Here is a 22,832-nt window from a genome sequence, read left to right as displayed (position 1 = left end):
CTAGGGGTGTGTGTGTGTGTGATTCCTCCCTCCCCCATATTCCTAGCCAACATAGCTATGCCAACAAAACATTATAGTGTTGTTGTTCAAGCCACAGCCTCATGACAGGAAAACATTTCTTTGTGAATACAAAATCAGTCACTAAATAACCTGGGCACAGAGTTGAAGTACCAGGTATATGGTATTTAAAAAAAAAAACAACAAACAAAAAAAACACAACAGGTAGAAAACAGTCAATACAGTAGGTCACCAATTTTCTTTTGTTTCTCACCCACTTTGGTTGCATGTCTTTTGCATTCTTTTATAGGACATGCAGAATATCAAAGCCATTTTAAATTCATACTTGCAATAAAAATTAACAATTATAATCTGGGGAACCCATATTTTGTTGTATAAACAGTGTCTTATCACTTAAATACTATTAGTTTTTTTTAATGTGATAACAGATACCATAGTGATGAATGTGGTACGAAGAAAACTTAGACTGATCTTGAAGAGTCAAGTAATAGACTTTTTATTTTTAAATTCTTGCACAGAAGAAAAATAGGGAAAACAAAGAAAGAGAACATTGGCAAACTCTATGGAGAAAACCCTTCTGATACCAATTCATTATCTGGTATAGTTTATTACATGTGGGAATGTAAAGAAGAATTACACTCAACGTTTTTAAAATAAATATCATTTCCAAGTCCTCAGAATCAATTGGACAATACTTGGATTTACAAATTTTTGAAAGACTAAGGTGCAGTGGCTATTTCAGCAAATGTACTAAACTTTGTTTGAAATAAAGTCATGACGCATTCTCATACTAATATGGCACAAAGACCTCACAGTGCTCACAGATCTGACTCAGCCCAGATCCTATTTTTCAAGATCCTCTTTACAAGTCAGTCATACCAGTCTCAGGCATGCTGTCTGAAGTTCCAACCCCACTACACATGTGCACACACACACACCCCTTCATAAATGGTTTGCAATGGACCATGTCTTCCTTTATGTTCCTTCTGAGCATCACAACAAAGTTCTAAAAATATTTGCAAAGCAAATAACTTTATTTAAAGTGTATTAAAATCAAGCTTGTTTTTGTATAAACAATTGACCTGACTGCTAAAATTACAACACTGGTGGAAACTGTACTATCTCCATACAATCTGTCAGTGAGGGTAACTCATATCAAATATATACTGCAGGAAGACACCATGCCAAAAAAGATTTTTAAGGTAACATTCTCTGGCACAGATTTACATTCACTTGTCACAATATTTTCGTTTACCCAATTCTGGGAATCTGAAAGCAGACCAGCTAATATAATTTAAGATTTTTTTAGGTCTAATCCTGCTCCCATTGAAGTCAATGATAAAGATCCTAAAGAATTCAGTGGTAACAAGATTGGGTCCTTCATGAAGATTTCCCCTCTCACCAAACCCTAAGGGTGGTGGGCCCACAAAATCTTCCATTTCCAAATGGGGCTCATCCTGTTTTCTAAAAACCTTTCCACCCCTTTAAGCTCTTCTGTGATGATATAAAATTAAAACCAAAACATTTAAGCTGAAATTTCCCCACTCTTGGCATTAGTTGGCTTGCCTCCACCCTTTGCTGAAATCTTGTCAGGAGGACCAGGTCTTAGTAACACATATATACATGTTAATATTATATGTACATAGACACACAAAGAAGCTGCTCTTTCAGTTAGAAAAGAAATTAATTTTGTCACAGAATGGATCCTATAAAAAGGTGTCTAATAAAGTAGTAATACCCATAAAATAGCTATTACTAAAGCAAAGCTTTCGTCAATAAGCCTCCAGAACTTTAAATGAAGAGAATGGCTTCACAAAGTGGTAGTCTAGATTTCCACAGTGCGGGCATTGCTGGACGTTGCTGTATTCAGAGAAATACTGCATCCCAATCCGTACATCTATTACTGGCTTTCCACAGTGCTTACAGTTCAGTCGCGCCTGTCAAAAAGTAGACAGAAACACCTTGAAACATTACAATTTGCTTCCACCCTTGCCACAGAAAAAGAGAATGCGTCTCTCACAGTCCATTCCTCTTTCCTAAGGACAGGCTTGATTAAGAAAGTATAGCTTATGAGATTTGATGGCAAGGGCCACTACTTAACTGGAATGGCAACTTCCTTAACTGGAATGCCTTCAGATGATTTGGCAAAAGTACTGAACAGCCTCAACTCTCACTGAAACCCCTTGCAATATTGAGCCCTAAGTGATAATCAAATAGGTAACTCATCTGTCATGCTGATGGTAACCTGTCTCCTTAGATAAGGCTTCAAATGTTGCTTCAACTAATCCTTCCAAGCAAGTTTTTTCATCAGGCTGGCATTATCATATGACTTTCCAGATTTTTGGTGGACTAATTTAAGGGTAAAATTAACAAGAGTGCCTACGTTCCATTTTCAAAAGTGACTGAGGTGCCCGAATTATTTAGGCACTTTTGAAAATTTTACCCTGTGTGCATTTCAGTTGGGAGCAGAGATGCCGGGGAGAACTGTTGAGGCATGATGTATTTACTTTAACTCTTTAGTGAGCCAGCATGTTTAGACTACGTACAGCACAGCAATGACAGAAGCAAGAAAAATTTCAGATAATATATCATTATGACTCATTTGGTCAGAGACCATCTAGCAGGGCATTCCACCTAAGCAGTCTGTGCTAATAAGTTCTACAGATGGTGGTGGATTTCCCACTTCACACACGTGGCTGACAAAGTGGGTATTCACCCACGAAAACTTATGCTCCAATACATCTGTTACTCTATAAAGTGCCACAGGACTCTTTGCCACTTCATATAGCAGCTATAGTTAGGATATATAAGCTAAAGTATAGGATTAAGCAAGTTCTGCTAATTGAGTTTCTGTAAATTAACATTCTAGAAAATCTACAAAAAGAACATTATAAATTTTCACATATTTACCTGTATGGATGTTATTAATGAACTTCTGAATTCACCCTTGAGACATTAGGACAAATCGTGAGGTTTTTTCCCCACATGAAAATGAAATATAGTGCTACCTTTGACTCCTAATACTGAGAGGAATTCAGTTCTGACTGGTCATCCATGCAGAATCCAAATGTATAAGTACATATGTTGGTTTTGTGTTTACTAATCTCTAAAATAAAACTCTAATCCTTCACACCATTATCGCTGTTATGTGCCATAATTTGTTAACTTAAAAGCTGAAGTAGAAAAGAAAAGGAATTTTTAAGTCTGTGCCATACAATTCTTAATCTACATGGTTAAAATCTATTATTGTGATGCTGTTTAGAGACTCCTTATATTCAAGCAAAATCTGACTATGCTGCGTATCAGGATTTTAATCTTTATGGATTAACAGATTTACAGGTTATGGCATTTCAGCATCATGACATGCTATTACATCATGCACAATATTTTAAAAATATATTTAAACACTGACAACCTATGTAAGAGCTACATATTACTATAGTACAGCAATATAGTATACAAAGTATTTTACAAATTCCAGTTAGACAGAACGTTGCCTTGAGGAATCAACAAAAATGCAGGCCACTTGACAAAAATAAAACAGCAGGCTGTTGCAAGCACAGCAGCAATGTGCAAAAGACAGACTCAAGAGTGGGAGGAAAGAAGATAAGCAGAGAATTAAGTCCATGATGGAGGGTAGGAGGAAAAAAGGGCTAATAAGTATGGAGGCAGGGTCTGAGCTGCAAAAGCCTTAGCATGACAGCCTAATGGGAGCTTCTGAACATAAACCACATCTCAAAAGAACAGTAATGATCTTCAATAAAAGATCATCAATGATTTTCTGCTTGCAAAAAAACAATTCACTTATGTACAACTGAGGTTGAGAGGGCATTAAAAGTCAGTGTTTGATCTACTTGGAAGCTAAAGATTCCAAAGCATTCTCTGATGGAACATGCATTTGCAACAATCTCCTTGGGCCCAAATTTCACTTTTTTCATCACTGTTGTGCTCTGAGATTTTTTGGAATAAGGTACCAAATACTACTTTTCAGTTAAAATAATTTAAGGCAATTCAGATTTAGTTTACATAATATATCTTAACTCTGCCCCTTTGCACACATGCTTTACAATATGGCCTTCTGTTACATGGTCATGCAACACACCTGTAGGTGCAGTAGCAAAAATGAACATATCTAATAAATTTAGGTGACTGAAAACTAATAATTTCATAATCTATTATATTGAATTGCTTACCAAATACTTTCACACTGCCCACTGATCATATAACTAAGACTCTTGTAATATACACACATAAGGAACAAGAATTAAGATGAAAGTGCGAAACAATCTAAATTGCCTAATTTTTGCAAGATCAAAATGTCAACCTTAATACTGCATTTAAAAAAAAATCTTCCTATTTAAAGAGAAGCTCACAATTTAAGAAATGCACAAAACTTGAGGTAACACTCTTCATTGTAGATACTACTGTGGAAGCCAATTAACTACAGAGTTTGATGTTTACTCATCTACAGCAGCAGCCAGTCCCTTCTTATCACCTACCATTGTTTATTTTTAATTTTAAACTATACACATTAGTAATGAGAGCTCGTGAACATTTGCATTCTGACGAAGTTTCTTTGATTGCAAGGTCTCTAGGGCAAGGACAGTCCCCACCCCCCTACAGAGATAAGCAACTTGTTGGTACTTAGCAAAACTTGATAAAGACATTGCCCAGGAAAGAAAGGTAACTGAGGCCATGTCTACATCTAAAATTTTGCAGCGCTGGTTGTTACAGCTGTATTAGTACAGCTGTATAGGGCCAGCGCTGCAGAGTGGCCACACTTACAGCAACCAGCGCTGCAAGTGGTGTTAGATGTGGCCACACTGCAGCGCTGTTGGGCGGCTTCAAGGGGGGTTCCGGGACCGAGAGAGCAAACCGGGAAAGGAAACCAGCTTCGCCGCGGTTTGCTCTCTCGGTCCCGGAGCCAGCCAGCAAACCGCGGGGAAGGAGACCTGCTTGCTCGGGGTTCCGGGACCGAGAGAGCAAACCGGGAACGCCGCGGTTTGCTCTCTCGGTCCCGGAACCCCGAGCAAGCAGGTCTCCTTCCCCGCGGTTTGCTGGCTGGCTCCGGGACCGAGAGAGCAAACCGCGGCGTTCCCGGTTTGCTCTCTCGGTCCCGGAACCCCGAGCAAGCAGGTCTCCTTCCCTGCGGTTTGCTGGCTGGCTCCGGGACCGAGAGAGCAAACCGGGAAAGGAAACCAGCTTGATTACCAGAGGCTTCCTCCTTCCACGGAGGTCAAGAAAAGCGCTGGTGAGTGTCTACATTGCATTACCAGCGCTGGATCACCAGCGCTGGATCCTCTACACCCGAGACAAAACGGGAGTACGGCCAGCGCTGCAAACAGGGAGTTGCAGCGCTGGTGATGCCCTGCAGATGTGGACACTCTCAAAGTTGCAGCGCTGTAACTCCCTCACCAGCGCTGCAACTTTCTGATGTAGACAAGCCCTGAGTAAACAATGAATGAAGGTGTATCCCCACTTGTGAGGAATGTATCTAAATACAATACAGCTACTTATTGAACTGACTTAACCTGTTCTTTTTTTTTTTCCTGTTTGCAACAGACTAATCCAATCATTCCCCTAGCACTTGCTTAGTGTGACTCCTATAATCAATCAATGGAGTATCACTTATTCCTCTAGCGGATCATCATTTGAGTGTTAGACCAGAAATTAACATTTTATGAACTACTGCCCACTGCTGCAAGGTGCTGAGCATCTCCAATCCATCTAATCACTTAACCAGCCGTTCATCTGCAGCAACTGCACCTTCACACAGCAAGATTCTGAGCATCCTGTCCCCTACATGAGATTTTCTCCATCTAAGGTACAAACTGTACTACAGTCAAGTCAAAACCAAGTTTCTTTAAAATTTGAAGATTTGCAGGATAACATCATTACGCTCATACTGAAGATTAAAGAGAAAGGGGAATTCTTTGAGCACAGAAAACCTCTAAGCATTTCCATTACTTTTCCCAGGACTACCCCTTGATAAAACAGCCATAGTTCAAACAACTGACCAGGCCTTGACTAAAAGTGCTATTTTAACAGTAACTGCAGTTTTGCTACTACATTACTATAATCCCAAAATGATTTGTGATGCAAAAGCTTGATGAGCATGAGATACTTTGTTGTGATTATCCAATCTAAGCATCAAGGTTTAATGCATTTTAAATTAATTTAAAATGCATCTTAGTTCTATCCCCTCCACCAATGGTTTACATCAGTTTGTGTCTAATTTTTTTTAAACCTCCTGTTTCTGCAGACCCCCACACATTATAATTTCATAGATTTTAAGACAAGAAGGGGACCATTAGATCATCTAGTCTGGCCTTCACTATGTGATGCTGGTTTATGGTCTTAAACTAGGGGATTTCAGGAAGGCTGGAGCAAGGAGGGAAAATAGACAAAGACTTCTGCTTTGTTGGAGCCTCACCTTATTATGCATAATACTAACCTGACAACAGGGAGAGGCTGCCAGAATATCATAGGTATACATGGTTCCCAGTTGATGCCAGCTTCCATCCCATCGGGACTTGCACTTAATGCAGATAATTTTGTGAACTCCTTCTAAGCAGTCGACACAAACAGCATAGAGGTGCATAAGTCTTCCTGTGGACAGGAAACACATTTCTTAAGGAAAGGAGGCATTATACAAAAGGTTTAAGCAGACATTTCCTGTAATGTGCCATTTTGTCATTATACAAATAATAATTTTTAAGAAGGAGAATGACAAAGTACATAATGCTACTTTATAGACTGGCACAAAATGTTTTCTAAAGGGGCAAAAAGGTCCAACTTTAAAAAAAAAAAAAGGGATGTCATATCAATATTCTCTTTGCTGGAGGACTTTGGCAAATTATTATGAGGACCTGGAAAGTGGTGTCACACCAACCTGACTCTCCAACTCCAATAATTCATCCACTCTCAATTCCCACCACAAGGAGGAAGAGTTGCAGCTCACTTGCCAGTCTGGTCTGACAATTATATTCAAGTCTGCCAAATATCTTGCCAAGATCTTCCAGCAAAGAGAAGGAAATAAGGATGTGTCATTCCTAATGTGAGAAACCATAAAAAAGCAGAAAAGAGCAAAACTGCAACTCTGAGTTTTGCTTGGCAGTACACTTTAAGGCATGAGCAAGTGGTGCTTTAATGCAAATTACTTTTTCAGATCTCAATACAAACTTTAAAATACCATGTAGTATATTAGACACTTTCAATTCCAGTGTGAAGTGTTAAAATAACTCCCTCTCCCTCTCATATTTAATCACGGACTCCGTATGCAGGGGTGAATTGTCAAGAGTTGGATAAATTACACTGACTTCCATAGCTGTCAGACAGTTCGGACTTCAAGACTGACTATTTACTTTATAAAAACATAAACAGACTTATCAGTAGAGACTTACCCCAAGATACAAAATTCAGATGAGAGTATAAAAAGCTTCACACAAGTTTTGGGGATCCAGTATTTTGATCTGGGCTCATCCCATGTTATTGAACTGAGGATTGGCTATTTAACTATGTACATATATACTATAATAAAAAACCCATCATCCTATATTTTACATTACTGGTATGCAATAAAGTTATGATCTAATATTCAACTACAAATACCATCTACAAACGAGTTGCGTGTGGTGATTTTGTGCTTTTTAGGAAACAGACTGTGCTCTTATGAATCAACGTCTTGAATGTACAATTTCTTAATCAAAAGTAATGAATTCATGAATCTAGCAGCTGCTTTGGAAAAAAATCTCAAAATATACAAAGTGTCTGGAAGCCAACAAGTACAATTAGTCTATATCAGAGATTTTAAACTTTTTTTTTTTTTAAAGCAAACCTTTTAGAGAAATGGAGTGGAAAGTAAAGCCATTTAACAAAACAGATAAAGCTTCCAATTATTTTTGCACTCCTGTAACTATAAACTGGTAAAAAAAAGTGTTCCCAGTCTGTGAAAAATGTATGAGTTTTAAAGCTAAATTCTACTATCTTCAAAAAATAGTTTATTATCTGAGTTTTATTACTCAGACCCTGCCTTACAATGCTCCTAGAGTACAAATACATCAAGATCTGTTGTTAAAGTGACTATCTGGAAATGTAATCTTTGACATAATTCCATGCATTAGAAATCTTTCACTGTGTACCAAGATTAATAACTTTTTTATAGAAGACAGCTTTAAATGTACTTTACAGTATTCATAGCTTCTGCACACACAGAAATATTTCATCTTCACCATTAATTTTGAGATTCCTAGTTAAATGGCTTGATGGCTAAATCACTCACTGAAATAAAGAAATGATTTAACTCAGGAGGGAAACAGTGCCCTGGAACAGACTCACATTTTAACTTTATGTGTTAAAATGTGCACTAAGATTACATTTAATCTTCTTGTAACAAATCACTCTATTTAAGACAAAGGAAAGTAAACTTCAACAATTTAGGCAATCTCCTTGGATCTAGTATTTCCACAGGTGTACATAAATCTACTGAAAGTTAGAAAGCAATTAATGAAAAACACATAAGTAATAGTCATGTTAAAAAGAGTTTCAGATTATTTTTGGCAAGTGTTAAATTGACACGTGACATTTTAATTGTTACAAAAGTATTGATTAAATTTGGCAAAACCATGAGCATATTATGCACGTCTCCTCCAAAAAAGGAACAAACACTCTTGCCCCATATCACTACATTTTGTTTATGCTACATATTTATCTTAGATCATTTTCTCTTGTTTGTCACTTTTTTCCCTTTGAAGTACATTAGGTATTATGGAAACAATACTGTTAGCATGGACAGAGCTTAGTGACTTAGTGCAATGTTATATTTATACCTTTTTTTTTTAAATCAAGTAAGCTTATATAGTGTGTACTTTGACCATGCATGGAATATAACAAATTTAATGAACAGGAAAAAATGCATCTTAAAAATACTTGATTTACAAGGTTGTCTTACTTCCACTTTCTTGCTTTTTCCATTAAACTCTCAAAGTAATCTCTGCTGTGTCAAGTTGTAATAATTATATACAATTGTCTTGCGCAGATTGTTGCTCCCCTTCTTTGGTCAATCTCATAGATCGCGCACGTGTGTGTGTGTCCAGTTAGAAGTAGCAAGGCATAGCCTTCATAGTCCTGTATATTATGTTAGCCCATCATCCTCTTTCTCACCACAAAATAACTTACTGGTTGTTGGGCTTTTACTTAAATCAAACTGGCCCCAAGCAAGCTATCCAGCCACAAAGTGGCATGACAGGCTCCTCTGGTAGATGTCTAATTTTAGCCCCTAATTTAGGCTGCAACAGGAAATTTAATTTTGAGACAATGCATGACTTACTGTAAGACTCTCAGCAAATAAGGCAGTGCATGTGCAGTGCAACACAGACTGGCTGGAAAACCATTACATGCTGTACCCAGAACCTTGAAGGAAAGTCCCTTAGTTGTAGAATTAATAGCAAGGTACATCAATGTTTACACCTCCCAACCTATACAACACATCCCTTTTTAATGAGCATACTTATACCAAGCTTGATTACTTCAGATTTGACCCAATGATAAGCTAGAAATGAATTTAGGTTTCACAAAAGCACTTGCTGCATGGGATGGAAATCTAAAATGAAATGCACAAAAAGCAGTTCAATCATTTTAAAGAGACTCAGCATGACTGACAAGACAACCTGTACCTTGAAGGTGACAGGGAACATCATATTCAATTTCATCATGTCTTGATGGACTAAGAAACAGGGTTCCATCCACTAGCGGAAACTGTTCAAATACGGGCAGTGCCCTGTGGCATAGCGCGCAGTTTACAACATTCCTGTGGCTGGCACTAAGTGCTGCAAGAATAAATTTCCGTAGGTCCTCCCCTTGACCCACTTGGGCATCATCTTCCATCCGCACATGGAAAGTATTCAGTTTATGCCTGGGTATATGAGTAAGTAGCTCAGATAGGTCAAGCCTCCTTAAAAATTGCACAGGCGCATCAAAATGTCCTGATCTATGCATTTGCAATCCAGACGCCCCATAATCAAAATGGGCATTCCTGAACATGCCACCACCAGTCATGTTCTTTTTATGAGGTTCTAAGTGAATGGCATTCTTTAAAAATTCTCCTAAATATCGTGACGAACGAGGGCCACTAAAATGTGCAGGGGCAAGAATAGAGTAGCCTGTAGGAGGGGACTGGCCAGGAGAGCCACAGGGAGAACGAACTGCATAGCTCCCACTAACTATGCCTTTCTCTTGAGAGTTCTGCCTGTCCATTGAATGCCTTCGCTGGATATCATGATTTAAACCTTTTTGTGGCTTGTTGACAGGTCTGCACTTTTTAGCATCTTCTACAGATTCTGCCATGGACCTGCCTGCGCTCTTCTCTGACACAGACTTTTTCTTCTTCTCATCCTGCATTCGCTTCACTTGGTACCAGTCTGTGTCTTTCTTTAAGTGACCCTGCCCACATCGGCAGGAGCAAAAGCGAAAAGCAAGATCATATCCCTTTTTTGTCCACATGTTTTGACGACACTGCTTTTCATTCCAACTCCTTGCTCTGCCAATGCAGTTAAACTGAACAAGAATGCTGCTTTCCCACTCATAAAAACATTGAAGGTGCATCCAGGTGCTGTAAGGACAATGTTCATTGTTGCATACAACCTTCTGGTAGTCATCTTTTTCTAGATCAACAGGCCTTCCAAAGCTACAGATCAGTGGAGTGGCACAAGGTGCTTCTGTGGGACATAAAACAGAGACATTAGTACCTTACGCTGAATGCAATTTATTTGCAATACTTACTTTAGGTTTGCCTGATCAGGTGTATAAAGGAATCCACCACAATTACTGATTTACTGTCATGGTTTTACAAACTGAAAGACTTTTGCAACATAACCAAGATTAGAAAAAACTGCTACATTAGGTTCTCATTTTACAGAGACTTAAACACTTTTGTCACTTTACGTTCATGAATGGTCCCACTAAGTGGCACTATTCAGGCATGTAAAGTGACACATATTAAGCCTTTGCAAGACTGGGGCCTTAGTGTGCCTTTGGGTATTAATAGTTTTTCTTTTTTCTAGTGTTGCATGTGGGTCAAGTCCTAAAGCCTATACAGAGCAAGTATATGACAGGTCTATGCAGGGTGCTCACTAAGAGCCAAAAGGCAAAAGTCCTTCTCTTGGAGTCTGTCCATGGCCATGACTACACCCTCAAGCCTAGAGTAGTCTCTGTGGTCGATGCAGCTGCCTCCTTGACTGGGTTTGTCTGCCAGAGCTGCATATTCACCTTACCCCTCTTCGGCCATGCTAGGACGCAGGGACCTCTGGCAGAGCCACCATTCCTGCATGAGTTTCCTGCGGGCAGCCTGCTTCCTTCCCCTTCACTACCATTGCCCTCCACCCCACTAAATAAGTTCAGCCACACTGAAGGCTTTTGGAAACCACTGAGTCAAGGTATGATTTACCCTTATGTGAATCTCAAACCAGTTCACCTAGCAGCCTTTGCTATATTCTGGAGCAAGAACAGTCCATTTCAATTTCCCTGTAATATGAAAGTATCTGCTTCTGTACATGTGTTTTCCTTTTTATGGTTTATGTATTTTTTCGCTAATCTAAATGTCTGTTGTAACATATGGAGAAATCGTTTGGCTGGCTTTTGAACTTGTAACTGAAGATGAGAAGGGCTAGAAGTGGTACTGCTGCTGCTTTCTGGGTTGCTGAATATGAAAACTTCCCTCCCCTCCTCCAAATTTCTAATACATAAAGGATTTTTGCAGTATAGTTCATCTTGGTCAAATCTTAGGAGATCTGACTCTGATAAGCATCAAAATTTTCAGGTAATGAACCCAATATTGAAGATATTTTTTCACCTCCCACAACTTTTCGTACCCTGCACTTCCTCCCTTCACCTCACTTCCCAGAAGTCATTCAGAATTTTAGCAGATCAGGCAGGTACTACTGTGTTCAAATAATACCACCCTTCTTCAGGGCTTCTATGGTCAAAGGTGGCCCAGGGCGCAATGTGCAAAAGAGTGCACAAGTCAGGAGCAGAAGGCGCAGCAGGAGAGCTCCTAGAACTCCTGGACTCTTTAGCAGAATTATATCAGAAGTAGGCAGGCCTAGTGGGGAGGGAATTTCATCCCAAACTGGGGGAAAGCCAACAGCTGCGGAGGAGCCCACAGTTCAGGCGGAGACATCCCTCAGGGTTCACAGAATCACAGAAGATTAGGGTTGGAAGAGACCTCAGAAGGTCATCTAGTCCAACTCCCTGCTCAAAGCAGGACCAACCCCAACTGATGAATATATTAAAGGGAGACTCAATATCCTAGTAAAGAGGGTAGGAAAGAACTTGGTAAAGTACAGGTAGGAGCTAGTGAGGAACAGTCAAATGTAAAAGAGTCTCATTTAAGTATAACACATTAAAGCAAGCCACTGAATATTGACCAAATGTACAAATGCTTATATATAAATACTAGGAGTCTAAATACTAAGATGGGTGAACTAGAGTACCTGGCATTAAATGAGGATATTGATATAACAGGCCTTGCAGAAACTTAATGGAATAAGGAACATCAAGGAGACATCATAATACCAGGGAACCAAATACATAGAAATACACAGTAAGGTCACACTGGTGGAGGAATGGCACTATATGTGAAAGAAAGCACAGAGTCAAATAAAACAAAAATCTTAAACGAATCAAACTAGCACAGACTCTCTATGGATAGAAATTCTATTGCTTGAATAATAAAAGTATAGCACTAGGAATATTCTACCGATCACCTGGCCAAGATGGTGACTGACTATGAAATGCTTAGGGAAATTAGAGAGGCTACAAAGACAGAAAACACAATAATAATGGGGGATTTCAACTATCCTTACATTGATTGGGTAATGTGTCACCTCAGGAAGGGATGCAGAGACAAAATTTCTAGACACCTTAAATGACTGCTTTATCCATAAGGGGAGAGGTAAGTCTTGATTTAGTCCTAAGTGGAGCACAGGATCTGATCCAAGAAGAGAACAAAGCTGAATCACTCGGTAAAAGTGACGGTAACATAATTAAATTTAACATCCTTGTAGAAGAAGAAATGCCAAAGAAACCCACCACAGCAGCATTTACCTTCAAAAATGAGAACAATACAAAAATGAGGAAGCTAGTTAAATGAAAATTAAAACAGTTAGCCATAAAAGAGTGAAATATCTGCAGGATGCAAGGAAACTATTTATAACACCGTAATGGAGGTTCAAACAAAATGTGCATCCCAAATTTAAAAAAACAGCAAGAGGACCAAAAAAACCAAGACACTATGACTGAACAGCAGAGTAAAAGAGGTGGCTAGTGGGAACATGGAATCCTTTAAAAACTGGAAGTGAAATCTTAGTGTGGGGTGTATAGAAAGAAGCATAAACTCTAGCAAATCAAAAGTATAAGAAGGCAGGCCAAGAAAGAATTTCAAAAGCAACTAGGTAAAGACACAAAAACTAATAGCAAAAGCCTTTTCAAGTCTATCAGAAACAGGGATGCTGCCAAACAGCTAGTTGGGTCACTGGATGATCACGGTGCTAAAGGAGCAATCTGGGAACACAAGGCCATCACAGAGACGTTAAATAAATTATTTGCACCAGTCTTCACGGCAGAGGCTGTGGGGGAGAGCCATTCTTTTTAGGTGACAAATCTGAGTAACCATTCCAGACTGAGGTGTCAATAGAGGACGTATTGGAACAAATAGATACACTGAGCAGTAATAAGTCAACAGGACCAGATGGTATTCACCCAAGAGTTCTGAAGGAATTCTAATATGAAATTGCAGAACTACTAACTGTGGTATCTAACCCTTCACTTAAATCAGATGTACCAGATGATTGGAGGGCAGCGAATGCAACACTGATTTTTTTTTTTTTTTCCTTTAAAAGGCTCCAGAGGCAAATCCTGGCAATTATAGCCTGGTGAGCCTAACTTCATTACCAAGCAAACTGGTTGAAATCAGAGTAAAGAACAGAATTATCAGACACACAGATGAACACGATGTGTCAGGGAGAGTCAACATGGCTTTTGTAAAGGAAAATCATGCCTCCCCAATTTATAAGAATTCTCTGAGGGGATCAACAAGCATGTGGACATGTATGATCCAGTTGATATAGTCTACCGAGACTTTCAGAAAGCCTTTGACAAAGTCCCTCACCAAAGGCTCTTTAGCAAAGTAAGCAGGGACAACAGGGAAGGTCCTCTCATGGATCAGTAACTGGTTAAAAGATAGGAAACAAGGGTAGGAATAAATGGACAGTTTTCACAATGGACAGCAGTAAATAGCAGGGTTCCTTAAGGATCTCTACTGGGACCTGTGCTGTTCAGCATATTCAGAAACGATTTGGAAAAAGCTCAGCTTCAGCTGCTTAGAGACATCACTAAACACACTACGCTAATACTATTTAAAATGTTACTTTAACAGCCATCTCCACTTTAAGAAACTTTCCATAATTTTATACAGTGGCCATGCATAGACATATGCAGTTCATTTTAAGACAATCAAATCTTCAACATTCTAGTAGTATTGTTGCCCTTTCCCATTATGTTCTGTTAAAAGGATAATAAAAGCCATAGAACCTTTAGCAAATTCATGAAAGGTAAAGAACTGAAAGCTCTAGAGGCCTTTTTATCCAAAGCACACATACAGACAGCAAGGAAAAAGTCTACCTATGCTGCTCCACCAAGTGCCTCAACTCTCCTCTGAAGAGACCTACCTCTTAGTGTAAGAGGTCAATCGAGTCTCCATAATCATTTATTTGGTCATTTTTCTCTCTTTTCCTAATGCCAACAATGGTGTCCATGATAGTGGCGGTTTCCGAGATGTAGATACCTTTTCTCTCAAAAGTGTGAAGAGCATGCATTCCATTTAAGATTACACACTATGTAAACAAATCAGAGGCAGAGAGGAAAAGAACACAAGTAAACAAGCTGGAGGAAGAGTGTCAGGAGACAGCTATGGTATCCCTCTGGCACCATTTAGGAAGTTCATCTAACTAATACCAGGCCTGCTTTCCTACTAGTTATCTAAGCTCACAAATTATGGTGGGGTTTTGTTAGGTTTCATATTTCTAGTCTTCAATGATGAATTATTTGTTGCTTACCATGGCTATTAAAGCTTCTCTTCAAGCTGCTGACATGTATTACTGAGTATACTAACTTTGCCTAAGATAACAAAAAACAGAGTTTCCCAACCCAGCTACTCATTTGATACTACCCCCTTCAATTCAACAGACATCATGCCACATTAAGTAATGTTTGTACAGGCTTTTTTCTTTGGCTCTAGCAAGTAGCAATAATTTTATGATATTTAAGATGTGAAAACGTATATCTTTGGATTATAGAATATTAGGCAATAATGTACAATTTATCTCAAAGGAGCTAATTAAACTTAAACCATCAAAGGCACATCAGAATAAACCCAATGCTGAAAAAGATTTTTTTAAAAGTACTACTGTGAAAATCTCTCATTTACACATCCTCCAGCATTCATCTACTTTGTAGTCACTCTTTTATATCATTTCTGATGGAAAGAAACCAAAAGTCCTATACCCCCCTAAAAAGTTTAAATATTTTCTAATATTTGTGTACTCAAATACAACTGAGATGGCCTATGATTTAATGATTGTTTTAATTTTATGTTCAGAGTTCTCCAATGTTATTTTTTATTAGAACACTCTTTGGAACAGAGCACAAGCATTAAACCTGTTCCTTGTTATTAACTTTTTTAACTGTCCTCATCATAAGTAAAGCTGAAAAAACACTTCCTTTGCCCCACCCTCATAACACATACTACAGTTCAGTTTGCTGAATGCCAAACAAACACAAAAATAAACTATCCATAACCATTTGGACAAGACTCGTGACTCAGCAGCATGCAAACAAAAATGGGATTAATAAAATAAATGCTAGAAAAAAAAATAGCCCATGCTTTGCACAAAGGGCACTGATAGTCACTCTTTGTTACATCTAGTGGATATTCTAAAGGTAATTGCAAAGGAGTGGGAGGAATTTTTTTTTCTTAAATTGAGCTTCTCCCTCCCTTATTTTTTTTTCCTTTTGCGCTGTTTCATGATGGATAAAGTGCTTTGAAAGGGGTTTGGTTTTGTTCCCTTCCCCCACCTTAGAAATATCAGAACTGCGAAATGTGGTCTTCCTTTGTTCTTCTGTAGAACTTACTGGATGTCTTAGCATTGTACAGTGGACATGGCAAGGCTCCTCTCTCTCCTACTCAGCCAAGACGAGTGTTTGGGGGTAATTAATCCATCTGAGAAGGGTCAAGGGTGTGATCGGATGACTGCAAAGGGTTGCTCTCAAAGGAGGCTCCAAGCAAACTACAGTCAGGCAGAGCCCTGAGGAGGAGGATTCTACCAAGACTCAGGGCTTGGCTACACTAGAGAGTTGCAGCGCTGGTGGTGGGTTTACAGCGCTGCAACTTACTCACCGTCCACACTTGCAAGGCACATACAGCGCTGCATCTCCCTAGCTGCAGCGCTGGTTGTACTCCTGCTCTGCCTCGGGTATAAGGATTGCAGCGCTGGTGATGCAGCGCTGCTCCACTAGTGTGGCCACCAAAAGGGCTGTAATTGGCCTCTGAGGTATTCAGAGGTATCCCAGAATGCCTGTTCAGCCACTCTGCTCATCAGTTCGCACTCTACTGCCCTGGCCTCAGGTGACCCGCCCTTTAAATGCCCCGAGAATTTTAAAAATCCCCTTCCTGTTTGCTCAGCCAGGTGTGGAGTGCGATCAACCAGTGAATCTTTCCAGGTGACCATGCCTCCATGCGACAAACGAGCCCCAGCATGGAGCAATGGCGAGTTGATGGACCTCATCAGTGTTTGGGGGGAGGAAGCTGTGCAGTCACAGCTGCGCTCCAGCCATAGGAATTACGATACTTATGGACAGATCTCAAGGTCCATGCTGGAAAGGGGCCATGACCGGGACGCGGTGCAGTGCAGGGTTAAAGTAAAGGAGCTGCGGAATGCCTATTAAAAAGGCCGCGAGGGAAACCGCCACTCCGGTGCTGCCTCATGACCTGCCATTTTTACAAGAAGCTGGACGCGATACTTGGGGGTGACCCCACTGCCAATCCAACGACCACGATGGACACTTCAGAGCGGGGGGGGGGGACCGGAAACTGAAAGTGAGGGTACTGGCGTGGGGGGAGACACCCTGGAGTCCCAGAACGCATGCAGCCAGGAGCTCTTCTCAAGCCAGGAGGAAGGTAGCCAGTCGCAGCAGCTGGAACTTGTTGGTGAAGGAGAAGCAGAGGAGCAGGTTCCCGGTAAGCAGCTTTTGTTTTCAGGATGGAAATGTTTCAGGAGAGGAGGGGTGGTTATGGCTGCATGCATGCATGCCTAGATGTGGAATAGCCCATTGATGTGGTCTATCACGTCGCGGTAATCGGCCTCAGTAATCTCTTCAAAAGTGTCTGCCAGAGCATGGGCAATGCGCTTGCGCAAGTTTATAGGGAGAGCCACTGTGGTCCTTGTCGCAGTCAGGCTAACGCGTCCGCGCCACTGTGAAGCGAGGGGTGGGGGGACCATTGCTGCACACAGGCAAGCAGCATAGCGGCCAGGGCGGAATCCGCATTGCTGTAGAAGACCCTCCCGCTCTTCCCAGGTGACCCGCAGCAGCGAGATATCTTCCAGGATTAAGTCCTGTGGAAAATGTTGGGAGACTGTTCAGTGTTGGTGCCCTCTGCAGCATTTTGCTTTCCCCAATGCACAGAACCCCCTGCAGTACCATGAATAAATCATTCCCCCTTCCCAGGTGACCCGCAGCAGCGAGGTAATGCCTTTGGCTCATGAAACCGTATACAGGGAAGTTTGACAGGAGCAAGGACCGGTTCAACTACAGGCTGAGCCAGTGCCGAATGCCTGTGGAGTGTGCTTTTGGCCGTTTAAAAAGGCGCTGGAGATCTCTGTATGGGAAGCTAGACTTAGGGGGAAAGCAGCATCCCTGTGGTTATATCCGCGTGCTGTACCCTCCATAATATTTGTGAAGGGAAGGGTGAAAGATTCAGTCAGGCATGGACCTCTGAGTTTTAACGCCTGGAGGCTGAATTTGCACAGCCAGAGAGTAGGGCTACTAGAGAGGCCCAGCACAGGGCTGCAAGGATTAGGGATGCCTTGAGGGAGGAATTTGATGCTGAAAGCCAACAGTAATGTTTGGTGCCTTGCACGGAAGTGAAATGCAGTGGTTACAATGATTTGCTGTGCCTGTTTTTTTCCTGGGCTACGGTATCTTTCACTTTCTGCAATAATAAAAACTTTTAAAAGCCAAGAATTCATTTATTGAAAAGAAAATAACTTTATTGACAGACACACAACATTTTGGGAACCTAAAAGGGCAGGGGGGTAGGGTGGTGAACTGTACAGTCAGAGGTTTGAATATGTCCTGTCTGGAGTGCTGTGCAATGACTGCTGCACTTCAGGATGAAAATGCTGCATGGTGATGGGGGTTGAGTGCAGAGGGTAAGGGTCGTAATTCTCAGGGCTGGTAGGTGAACGTACAGGTGTTGGGGGCAGCTGGTGGTGGTAAGAACCTGGATTCTGGGGAAGGGAGTTTTGAGCTGACATTGGGGCACAAGGGAAAGAGCTTTGGGACTGGGGGGTGGGCGGCACGGTAATGCTCTGCCTGCATGGCTACAAGTGACTGGACGAGTGACAGTCCATTTGGCGCGCCAGGATGCTTATCAGCTGCTTCGTGCTTTTCTTCTTAGCCACCCTTTCTCCTGCTTTCTCTTTCCCTCCAGTCCTGCAATTTTTTACTCTCTCTGGCAGACTGATTCATAACTGCTTTCACCATTTCTTCTTTGCTTTTTCGCGGCTTCTTCCTCAGGTTTTGTAGTCTCTGAGCAGTCGCTGATATGGCCAGTCGAGTATTCAAGGACACTGTTATTAGACAAAAATTGAAACATTTAACAGAGGCAGCATTGTGTATAATCACAGTGAAGGAGTTTACAGTCTCACTTTAGCATACTTTTCAAACAAACCAAACAGAGCACACAGAACCCACAGCAGCGAAGAAATGGTGAGTGAGGGGGAATGCTTGCAGGAGTTAATTAATCCTGGAACATACAGATAAGCAGGGTCTCTAAGGATCACAATGGCCATTTCGACGTCCCCTACTGTGATCTTCCAGTCTGGGAAAAAAGTCCCGGCCTGCAGCTTCCTGAACAGGCCACTGTTCCGAAAGATGCGTGCATCATGCACCTTTCCAGGCCAGACTGTACAAATGTCAATGAAACGCCCACGGTGATCCACAAGTGCCTGGAGAACCATAGAGAAATACCCCTTCCGATTAATGTACTCAGATGCTAGGTGGGGTGGTGCCAGAATAGGAATATGCGACCCATCTATCGCCCCTCCACAGTTAGGGAAACCCATTGTGCAAAGCCATCCACAATGTCCTGCACATTCCCCAGAGTCACGGTTCTTCTTAGCAGGACGCGATTAATGGCCCTGCAAACTTGCATCAACACGATTCCAACAGTCGACTTTCCCACTCCAAACTGGTTCATGACCGATCGGTAACTGTCTGGAGTTGCCAGCTTCCAGATTGCGATAGCCACTCGCTTTTCCACTGGCAGGGCAGCTCTCAATCTCGTGTCCTTGTACCGCAGGGTGGGGGCGAGCTCCTCACACAGTCCCATGAAAGTGGCTTTTCTCATCCAAAAGTTCTGCAACCACTGCTCGTCATCCCAGACTTCCATGACGATGTGATCCCACCACTCAGTGCTTGTTCACCGACCCAAAAGCAGCGTTCCACGGTGCTGAGCATTTCCATGAATGCCACAAGCAATTTAGTGTCATACGCATCAGGCAACTCAATATCATCATCGGACTCCTCACTGTCACTTTGGAGCTGAAGGAATAGCTCCACTGCCAAACATGATGTGCTGGCGACACTCATCAGCAAAGTCCTCAGCAGCTCGGGCTCCATTTCCCACAGAAATCGCGCTGCACAGAAACCGTTGGGAGACTCACAATGGCGCCAAACGTGGACGGAAAAAACAGTGACTGCTGGGATCTGAAGCGATGCACCATGGGGCGTTGTGACAGGAAGTGGAATGACCTGCACCCTTCCGTCCCCCTCCCACAACCCCTGGTGCCAAAATGGGACGAGGTGCTCTGTGGGATAGCTGCCCACAATGCACCACTCCCAACAGGGCTGCATATGTGGCCACACTGCAGCGCTGTCCCTACACAGCTGTACGAAGACAGCTGTAACTCCCAGCGCTGCACAGCTGTAAGTGTAGCCATACCCCCAGTTTCAGGAGGGCTGTGGAGAGATCCTGAACTAAATGGGTGAGTCTTTCGGTATGGGAAGCCAGAATTGAGCTGCACAGTTCCAAAAAGAGGTTAGAGAGCCCCCAACCTAACAGTGGGTGAAAAGGCATCTCTTTTGGGAGTTGGATTATGACGAATGAGGCCCCAGAATGGGGCAATATTGTTCTCAAGAATGTCAGGATAAGAGTGAATCCATAAATTTCAAGGTCAGAAGGGATCATTGTGATTATCAAGTCTGACCTCCTAGATAGCATAGGCCATATAACTTCCCCAATATAATTCCTAGAGCAGATCTTTCAGAAAAATATCCAATCCTGATTTAGAAATTGACAGTGATGGAGAATACACTATGACACTTGGTAAATTGCTCCAATGGTTAATTACTCTCACTTTTAAAAACTACACTTTATTTCCAGTCTGAATTTGTTTAGCTTCAACTTCCAGGCACTGGATCATGTTATGCCTTCTTCTGCCTGTTATCAAATATTTGTTCCCCAAGTAGGTACTTACACACTGTAATCAAGTCACCTCTTAACCTTCTCTTTGTGAAGCTAAACAGACTGAGCTCCTTGAGTCTATCACCACAAGCCATATTTTATAATCCTTTAATCATTCTCACAGCTCGTCTCTGAACCCTCTCCAATTTATTAACATACTTCTCCAACTGTGTACACTAGAACTGGACAAAGTATTCCAGCAGTGGTCACACCAATGTCAAATACTAAAAGTAAAAAAACCTCTCTACTGCTACTTGAGATACCAATAGGGTTGAGTGTCTTTACTTGCCTAAGCAGTGCCTCACCATCTACACTGCTATTTATGCCCATGCTGAGAGGGTGTGTACCCTACACACCACCAAAAGGAGTGTGCAGTGTAGACATACCTTTACCAAGACCTACTACCAAGTTAAAAAGTATGAAGAGCCACTGCCCCTCCTATAAATGCTATACACAGAAGCAAAGTACCACAATGCATCTAGCACAGTGCTTATTAAAGAACTGTAAAACAAGTGACAATCTGAAAACTAAGATATTTTAAAGATCCTTAAATTGTCAATCCCTTTTGCTTCCCGTTAATAAAAAAATAACTTTTGTGAATATTTCTCAGAAAGCTAAAGCCTCACTGATAAAAAATATTTATAAATGCACTATGCTAGCAATTCTACAGTTTATAGCCAAAGACTAACTTTCATTTTAAAACTGCATTTTTTTTTCCAATGGCTTACAGATGGCCAAAATAGCTTAAGAAGGGAAGAGAATTGGTTCTTAAATTTCTCAGGTTTTTCCTCAGAGCAGCCTTTCTGGAAAGAGGAAGAAAAATCTTTTCACTCGTAGGAATATGAAAGTAACTGTGTTTTCCAAGAGATAATTAAAAGAAACAAAAAAACAGTTCAGATACTTTTTCTGCACATGTCTCAAATGGTACTGTTTCTAGAATTCAAGAGTGACATACACATAGTCCTTAATCTGAATCGCCCTTTGCAAAATTTAAATGTAAAGATACAAAGTTATGGATGAAAATGGTATATTATTCTAAGGTACAATAAATTATTTGCCTTGAAGATGCCAATGCTGCCTGTTTAGAGCTCCATTGACTTCAAATCCACGTGGGCACAAAGGTACAACTGCAGAAAGGGTGGCTCCAGAGACTGATCATGTAGTAATGAGACATCAGTGGGGTTCCATATGGATCAAAGGCCCTGTCTACACTCAGCTAATTACAAAAAGGGGCCTAAGAATCCAACAAGTGTATTATCCAGATGAACATACATGTGGGTACGTATCTGAATAGCAACATACTGAAATAACTGATCTGCATTGTAAGACAAAACAACACTACACCTCTCATCCTTTTATCCCTCCAATTGCTGTCCCTCTCTTACAATGGATTGGCTGAGACTTTCCTTTTAAAAAATGTCTTCACTGTGTTCTGTGCAGATACTGGATCTGGTCCTCTTCTACGCTGATAGCGTAAAATTGAAGTACTGTGTTGACTCAGGCCCACAGCAGCTGAATGTATGTAAGCAGAAAAACACATAATTGGATGTATTATAGAAATCTAAAAAAATACAGACCAAGTCCACCTTCTTCTGCTCCCAACTCCCTCACATCACTCAAAATATTTAATGACATATTTGAAATGAACCCCTTGGTCTAGATACTTAATGGGTACAGGCCATTATAAATTTTGACATTTGGACGCCGTATGTGCTCCCATGTACTCACACCCACCATAGAGTACAGTGGCTTGGGAGAATGGTCACCAAACCAGCTAGGTTCAGAAAGATTTAGACAGAAGGGATGTCTTGCCAGGAAGTGCAATACCACCACACACTCAAATCATCATCTCATTCACCTCATTACTGAGTTATCTGGGACAGTCTTCAATCTGAGTGAAGATCTTCTATCACAAAAATCAAAATTATATTATATTACAATTTCAACTAAATATGAGACAGGATCAAATAAAACTTGATCATGATATAACTAGGGCCTTACCATCCTAAATCATGGT

At 41.1% G+C, this 22,832-nt stretch overlaps 1 protein-coding gene across 3 annotated transcripts in view; it reads right to left on the bottom strand.

Moving 5' to 3' along the window:
* Positions 1–490: 490 nt before the first annotated feature.
* Positions 491–22,832, bottom strand: part of HECA (hdc homolog, cell cycle regulator) — a 33,144-nt gene continuing 10,802 nt past the window's right edge. For 2 of the 3 annotated variants that reach the window (XM_030556447.1, XM_030556449.1), the window contains exons 2-4: positions 9,693–10,733; positions 6,473–6,627; positions 491–1,955 (exon numbers count right to left, since the gene is read on the bottom strand). In XM_030556447.1, the coding sequence (XP_030412307.1) occupies positions 1,791–1,955; positions 6,473–6,627; positions 9,693–10,733 (1,361 nt within the window). In that variant the 3' untranslated portion in view covers positions 491–1,790. Of the gene's footprint in view, positions 1,956–6,472; positions 6,628–9,692; positions 10,734–22,159; positions 22,183–22,832 lie in introns of those variants that run through there. The other variant, XM_030556448.1, reaches the window with a different exon arrangement.

The sequence above is a fragment of the Gopherus evgoodei genome, chromosome 3 (assembly GCF_007399415.2).
Source record: "Gopherus evgoodei ecotype Sinaloan lineage chromosome 3, rGopEvg1_v1.p, whole genome shotgun sequence".
Lineage (NCBI taxonomy): Eukaryota > Metazoa > Chordata > Testudines > Testudinidae > Gopherus > Gopherus evgoodei.
The sequence above is the reverse complement of the archived record's forward strand: the minus strand, read 5'-3'. Positions and strand labels throughout refer to the sequence as shown.